General features: G+C 44.5%; 1 protein-coding gene across 2 annotated transcripts; it reads left to right on the top strand.

The window, feature by feature from the left end:
- The first annotated feature begins 1,970 nt into the window (after positions 1–1,970).
- On the top strand, positions 1,971–5,639 carry HELT (helt bHLH transcription factor). Of its 2 annotated transcripts, none has more exons than XM_034442954.3 (4): positions 1,971–2,084; positions 2,708–2,812; positions 3,129–3,225; positions 4,907–5,639. In XM_034442954.3, the coding sequence occupies exons 1-4, from the start codon at positions 2,058–2,060 to the stop codon at positions 5,395–5,397; spliced, it is 720 nt and encodes a 239-aa protein (XP_034298845.2). In that variant the 5' UTR covers positions 1,971–2,057; the 3' UTR covers positions 5,398–5,639. The 2 variants fall into 2 exon arrangements, with proteins under 2 accessions (XP_034298845.2, XP_034298846.2); XM_034442955.3 differs by having other exon boundaries at positions 1,974–2,084; positions 4,910–5,639.
- The last annotated feature ends 1,831 nt before the right edge of the window (positions 5,640–7,470 follow it).

Raw genomic sequence — 7,470 nt, 5'->3', positions numbered from 1 at the left:
AAGTAATAATAAAAGAGATGAACATTAATCTGTTTTAAAGAAAGAGAAGAGAACCTGCAAAACATGACAATGAAACTAAGAATTTGAACTCGGGAGCACGACGATAGTATTTCCCTGGAATAGGCTCCATTTCCTGAATGACTGGATCTAAATGAAGGCTCTGGCATACCTCTCCAAATTTCTCTGGGTTATTTTTATATGAACTGGCAAACCCACAGCTGTATTTTGGATCGCATTTATTACTCAGGCAGTGAATAGATCAAATAAAGTGATTGGGAGGTGCGGGGTGTCCTTGGGCAATGAAGTAAGGAGTTGCCACTGCAAGATGAAAGAGGGTCTGGAAATGCGCACGGAAGCTTTGGAGAGGAAAAGGACCCTTCTTCTTCTGTGAATTTCCCTAGATTCCTGTTGGAGTGTTTCCCATATTTCCCTCTTGAGTCTTTCAGAATATATAAAACATCTTTCCCCAACGTCCATTATTTCCCTCTGGACGCCCCCCCTCGAACAAATCTGTTGCCCCCCCGAATGAGAATCCTTTGCGCCTCAAGCCAAGAGGCGCGGCTGCCAGAACAGAGGCCCTTGGAAAAAAATTAACAATGCTGTGAAAATATGTTTGCAGAAAATAGACAATTGTTGGATTAGACTATTCAAGTATGAAATAATGCCTTTTTGTGTAAAAACTTCAGCAATGTGCGTGTACAAAAGTTCCCTGTGGCAGTTACTTGCTCCCTTTGTGAGCGCTGCGCTTTGGCGTCTCCACTTGGCGCGTTTCACTCCAAGCCCCTTTAAACGCGATTGTTTCTTTCTTTCTCAAGACATTTACCGGATCAAAACATGCTGTTAATTCGATCAGAAAGCTTTACCCTCTCTAACAATGCCACAATAATTTCTCCTGAAGTTTGTTAAATTGACCAAAATTAGGCAAATGAATAGGTGCAGGTGACACCGCATAATGGGCTCTCGGAGCAGCTGCGATTCCCTCTTTATTTTGCCTCTCTTTTCTTTGACCCGCATTATTAAAATTTAGGCCCAATGAAACTATTCACACTTTTCAATGGGACATTTTCCTATAGGATAATAGGCTACAAATTGAGCCTCTCCAAAGGCGGGGGGGGAGGGCGGAGGAGCGAGGCAAACCACACGATGGAGAAATACACACCATAGGAAAAAGGACGGTCGTGTGCCAAAAGTTTGAAGGAGCCTCCCTGGGTCTGCTGAGGGGAGGAGAGAAATTTATAAAGCGGGGAGGGGGGTCTTGTGCCACCCTTCAGTCCCCACACCTGCCGGGGTGCCCCCTCCCCGCCACAGAAAGCGATGAAAACAAAAAAAGCCTCGCTGCCACCTCTCATAAAGATGGGACGTGTCACCAAGTCGTGTGAGAAAAGCCTGAGAACAAACGGACCCACTCCGTCTCCAAGGGCTCTTCCTTGAACTGGGCGGAACAGCCTATTAAGGGCTTACTTAATTACTTTAATGACTCTGGACAGGCTTTAAAATGCAGTCGGCGCTTGGACAGGGAAGGGAGGCAGCGGGGGTGGGGGGGAGGAGAGAGGTGCCTGGGATTTGTAAACAGGCGGTCGTGTGAGAGACCGACCGGGCGTTTGGGGGCTTTGAAGAAGGACGCGGGTGTTTCACAACCTGCCAGCGCGCCACTGCGCTCCACTTGTTGCTTCTGTGGTCTTGCGCTGCCCGTTGCCATGCAAATGCTCTTTGGGGGGCCAATCACGTGTCCTTGAAGGCCACGTGGAGTGACAAAGCTGATCTGTCCTCCTTCCCTCACCCACCCCTGGTCTCTGGGGAGGTGAGGGGGGGGTGAATACCCTGTACATACCCAGGTTTTAAGGAAACCTTATCTTTAATGCATGTCTTCTCCTAATGCTGCTTTCCCTAATCCTATGGAACCAGGCAGGCCATGAATATCGCCCCCTCCCTCGCCTTAGAAATGATCGCTTTATAAATCGCCTCTTGGAAGTTCGGGCTCCACAATCCACCTGGGCCACTTGAGTAGAGACCTCCGGCTAGCTTTCCCACCTCCCCCCCGTCCGCTTCTCGCCTCGATGTCTTCAAAACTTAAGGAACGGAAAGTGAGTTGGCGCTTTGGCGCTGCCCCGCGCACTTCAGGCCGAACGCAGCTTTCTTCTCCGGAGGGCCTGGTGCCATTTAACCTCAGCCATTGGCTTTGTGGCTTTAAAAGAGGGTGGAGGAGGGTGGGTCGGTGGGACGCAGCACCAGGCAGGCGAGCTACTAGTGAAAACACTTCGAAAGGAGACTTTTCACTCTGGGCAGCTCATGTGAGCCTGTCAGGCCACTGGGTGACCCAGATGTTCAGACGGCCTGGTCTTCTCGTCCCGTCGCACTTTCCCCCTGCCCTTCCCTGCCCTTTCCCGCCCCCCCCCATCCTATGTAACTGAGATCCTATGGAGTTCTAGGTAATTGGTTGCTGACAAAGACACCCCTCCTCCCTCTCTCTCCAAAGTTTCAACAGAGGATGGGGGAGAATTTAATTCTAGAATTCTGGCTTCAAAAGATGATTTTGACGGGGATTTTTTTTTAAAGGTGAAGAGCAGGTGGATACCCAGAAGCATCGAGTAACTTTTAAATGGCCTGGGGTTAATAACAAAAACCGGTGGGACTCCGTCCGGTTTGAGGCTCTTCCCGCTTGTCCGCTATTCGTGTATTTATCCTGCACCACTAACATGTTTTCCAGAAGATCCCCATTTCGCACAAAGTGATCGAAAAGAGGAGAAGAGACCGGATCAACCGCTGTCTAAACGAACTGGGGAAAACCGTCCCCATGGCCTTGGCCAAACAGGTACACGCGCCTTTCCCAGCCAAACAACAACAACAACAACAACAAAAACCCTCCCGGGGCCTTGGCGTCCTTCCAGAGGAAAAAGCGCAGCAAGTGACAAGGGTGGCCTTGGTTAGAACCGGCAGGTCCCTGTCTTTGCCTGGAGAGCTCCGGCGGGAAACCTTGCCATGCCGATTCGCAGGGAGGCTTTCAGCTGAAGGCAAAACGGAGTGGCTTTTTCGTTCTGTGCCACGGCAAGTCCGTCCCTTCCCCCCCCCCTTTCTTCCTTGGCACCAGATGTGACTTCTCCTGAAATGTTGCTTTTGGCTCCTTGCAGAGTTCCGGCAAGCTAGAGAAGGCGGAGATTTTGGAGATGACGGTGCAATACCTGAGGGCCCTGCACTCCGCGGATTTCCCTCGGGGAAGAGAAAAGGGTAGGCGCGCACTTCGGGGGGGGACGGTGCGTCCCGGCGCTTGGCAGCCAGCAGGCGAGCCGGGCAGCCTGGCGCAGAAAGAGATGCTGGGGGATTCGGGGGAAAGCTTGCGGAGCGCCTTAGGTCGACTGGATGCTAAGACAGAGCTTCTTAAGAACTGTAGCTCAGATTCGGTTAACCACATTTTTAAAACGACAGAAAACTCTTTTCTTTTCCTACAGATTAAATTTGCTCTCTTTTTGGAATGAAATAAGGCACCTTTTCAGGCCAGGGCCAGTCTCAAATATTTTGCTGCCCAGTGTGAAGAACCAGATTGCCCATCCCTTCCCTGCCTTTCTCTGATCCCCTGACTTTTAGAAGCATCTTGGCTTATTTTACCCTGGTTTAATGACAAGCCACTATAGACTTTTTCATTTGAAATGCTAAGCAGTAAGTTAGGTTTTACATACTTCAGAGTCTTGGTCTGCATATTGTCTTAACTCAACAACCCCTCCCCCCCTCCATGGTTCTGTGTAATAGGAGAATCCAGCTGCTGTCCTCCACCACACCTGAGCAGCAAATTCAAGGCTGTGATTGAGCTGCCTCCTGGCAGGCTTTGAGGAGCTCAGCTAAAGAGCAGCTTCATCTTAGCCCCTTCCCCAGATCCTAATCTTTAGCATTTATTTTTATTGGAATGATTAAGTATTGTTTTAAGGGTTAGATAAATTAATAGAATGGGGTCAACCCATGAAGAAAGAGGCAGTTCATTCCAGATTGCTGAGCGCAAGAGACATTAACTGTAGAAAACATGGCTATTAAATTAAGCATGCGATCTTCTGTAATTGGGCATTGATGGATGCAAAGAGAGTATGGTTGGGTAGGTGGGTATTTGATTGGATCTAGCATTTGTTAAATGTTTAATAATCTAGGATAAAGAGGTATCTATTTGTCCATTTTAAGTAGAATAAAATGAAAGCCTTTTGAGATGAATAATACATTTTTTTGGGTGGTACAAACTTTTAGGGACTATAGCACACTTGCCAATTGATTAACTTTGTGATGTGTTAACTTTCAGTAGATGCATATTTTGTGCACATATACCCACAATGGTCTATATTTCAAATTGTGTGTGTTTGTGTAGGATACAACATTGCTGTTTGAAGTTATTTTAAATATTGATTAATTCTGTCTTCAGCAGGGTGTTAAATGTGTTAATCCACAACTTCCATCTTTCCAGATGGCTTGACTGAAACTGGTAGAGTTGCTGTTCACACATCTGAAAAGAACCATGTTGGGAAAGTCTGAGACAGACATTGATTTTAGACTGTTTGTACTGTTTAGATTGTTTGTATAAATGGTATAAACTTTCTGTTAAGAGAATTTGGAGTAAAGTTTCTTGATTTAATGATCCACTTTGTGGTTATAACTTCTGACACTGCTGGATACTTGATAAATGTCATTGTTCTTCAGCCTGCCTTTCATAGATACCTTTATTAATATTTTGTTAACTTGGAGGCTTGCCCATATTTGAGTACTGTCAGTTTCAGAAATTAGCCTACTAAATTAAAAATAAAAAAAGTGTTTGCTAATTTAGCTACTACAAATCGTAATAATTATACTGAAATATAACTTACCTAAACCTAAACCAAAAATCCCCAAAACCAAGCATACAATGCTATTTTCTTTCTTTCTTCCTTTCCAGCAGAACTTCTAGCTGAATTTGCCAACTACTTTTATTATGGCTATCATGAATGCATGAAGAACCTAGTTCACTACCTGACCACAGTGGAGAGAATGGAGACCAAAGATACCAAGTATGCTCAGATTCTGGCTTTCTTGCAATCCAAAGCTCACTTTATCACAGAACCTCTCTATGCTTCCTTGGGATCTCTTCCAGAGTCAGACTTTTCCTACCAGCTTCCTCCAGCTCCAGACTGCTTGGGTCAAGGCACTAACGATCCTGTTTTCTCACAAGCGGCCGGGCACAGTCACTTCTCCTGGCACAGTTCCACCAGAAATCCCACCATTCCTTACCTTCCCAATACCACTATGCCCCTCAGTAGTCCCGGACAGCAGCGCAACACTTTCTTGCCATCGGTACAAGGGCTGGATCGCCACTACCTCAACCTGATTGGCCATTCCCACCCCAATACATTTAGCCTGCCTCCTGGCCAACATCCATCTGTGTTGTAGCCTACATCTGGGATGTCCAGTTTGTTTTCCAAAGGGGGCTCCAGTGTCTTTCATGGCTGAATTAGAGAACTGGATGGTTTCTTCTGACATGTTGTTCTTAAAGGCAAAGGACATCTTTCAGCCCATTAGTTATCTGAAGAGAATATATTACCTTGCACCATAATGGCCCTCCCATCACTGTAAACAGATATGTAACTAATGGTGGGGAAAGAATAAAGATGAACTCCTGGGGGAAGAAGGTGTGTATGCCTTATGTCTTTATTCATTCTTTTATTATCCAGCTCTTCCAAATATTTGCTCCAATAGTATATTGTTTGCTTCCAAACAGACATCAGTATAGTTGCAGAGAGCTGTACTGATTTTAAGACAAAGAGGGGAGATGCCTGTGCTGAATGAGTATGTTTACCATCCTGCTCATGACAATTTTTACACTCGCAAGAGGAGCAACTCTGTAGGGCAACCTTTAACTGAAATAGAGGTAGTCCTTGACTTACAACCATTCATTTAGTGATCATTCAGAGCAGGGGTGGGTTCTATTTACCTTTACTACTGGTTCGCAAGAAGCTGAACTTAGGACATTCTCATTACAAAGAATATAAAGGATAATAGAAGGATGAGCCACATGGAACCTGTGGGGATTTATGTTATTTTCTTCTTGTACAAAGTTTAAATGTGACTTTTAAAAAGTGCTGGACTTTCGGCTAGAATTAATGAAAACGGCAAATATGACTGTATGCATCTCTGCTAAGGATTGTTACTACGAGCCTTGAGCTCACAAACTCTCTACACAAAACTTTCCTATTACATTTTCTTGGTGGTGGATAGGAGTGAAGAAAAGAAATGGTTGCTGCTATTCCGGAACACTTAGAAATCTGACTGCTTTGGTATTCTGTTACAAACTGCTTAGGGTTCTAGATTCTATCTTTTTTTGACAGACAGATGAGAATGGTCCTGTTCACACAACTTAGTCTAAGTGGGCTAAAGGATCTATTATATGAGCGTTCTAGCTTGTCAAAATGTGGGCGGAGCCATGTAGCCACCTTGGTCAGCCATAGCATAGAAACAGAGAAGAGACAATACAGTGGCAAAAAAGACAACATTTTAAAACTATCCTACATCAGCAGGAGCAACAACTTCCCAAGAATTTGTTTTTATATTTTAACTTCCATGCCACATGGAGGGGGAATAGGAAACAAAGAAGGTGCTAATGGAGGGTAATTCTCTCATGATTCCATCAGTGCTGACCTATCCCTCAACTGGGCTATTTCAGATTTATAAACCTGAAAGGGGGGGGGGAATAGAAGGAATTAATAAGCCCCTAATTTCATTGTAATAGCTATGAAGACTCTGACGATTGTCTCTCTCTGGATAAATGGCACAACTTCAATTATCCTGCCGGATGAAAGGCTGGCTTGACTAGTTATGTTGTACAGATAGTCAACTGAACCCAACATTTATGTTGCTAGCTGAGAAATTTGTTAAGTGAGATTTGCCTCATTTTACAACTTTTCTTGCCACATTTGTTAAGTGAATCACTGCAGTTGTTAAATTAGTAACACAGTTGTTAAGTGAATCTGGTTTCCTCATTGACTTTGCTTGTCAGAAAGTTGCGAAAGGGGATTACGTGACCCCAGGACACTGTAACCATCATAAAAGTGAGTCAGATGTCAAGCATCCAAATGTAAATCACGTGACCAGGGGATGCCACAACGGTCATAAAGCAGTTCCAGACTAGTTCTTGGGAAACAGAGTAACTTATTCCATTTTGTCCTGCTGACTTAAGATGTGAACTGAACTATATTGTTTGCTAAGGTCATCAAATAGGTTGATCCACAATTTGTAAAGCCCACAATTCCTGAGAGGGACAAAAAAGATATTCATTACAATTGTGTATAACATATACCATATTTTCCCCTTTAAACTGTAAACACAGAAAAACAAATCTGGTATGAGAGATGACTTAAAAGAGATCAATTAAAATTTGATGAAAGGAAGAGAAATAACAACCAGTTTTCTTATGACTCCAATCCATATTATGAGCGTTGCAGTAGTGGGTTTCAAATCCCGGTGCTA

The sequence above is a fragment of the Pantherophis guttatus genome, chromosome 8, assembly GCF_059756535.1.
Source record: "Pantherophis guttatus breed Tessera chromosome 8, ASM5975653v1, whole genome shotgun sequence".
In the NCBI taxonomy this organism is placed as follows: domain Eukaryota; kingdom Metazoa; phylum Chordata; class Lepidosauria; order Squamata; family Colubridae; genus Pantherophis; species Pantherophis guttatus.
This window is presented reverse-complemented; position numbering and strand designations above follow the sequence as displayed.

Coding starts and splice junctions, on each gene's coding strand:
- HELT (XM_034442954.3), top strand. CDS start 2,058: ATGTCTTCAAAACTTAAGGAACGGAAA. Junction 2,813..3,128: donor CCATGGCCTTGGCCAAACAG/GTACACGCGCCT, acceptor GGCTCCTTGCAG/AGTTCCGGCAAGCTAGAGAA. Junction 3,226..4,906: donor CCCTCGGGGAAGAGAAAAGG/GTAGGCGCGCAC, acceptor CTTCCTTTCCAG/CAGAACTTCTAGCTGAATTT.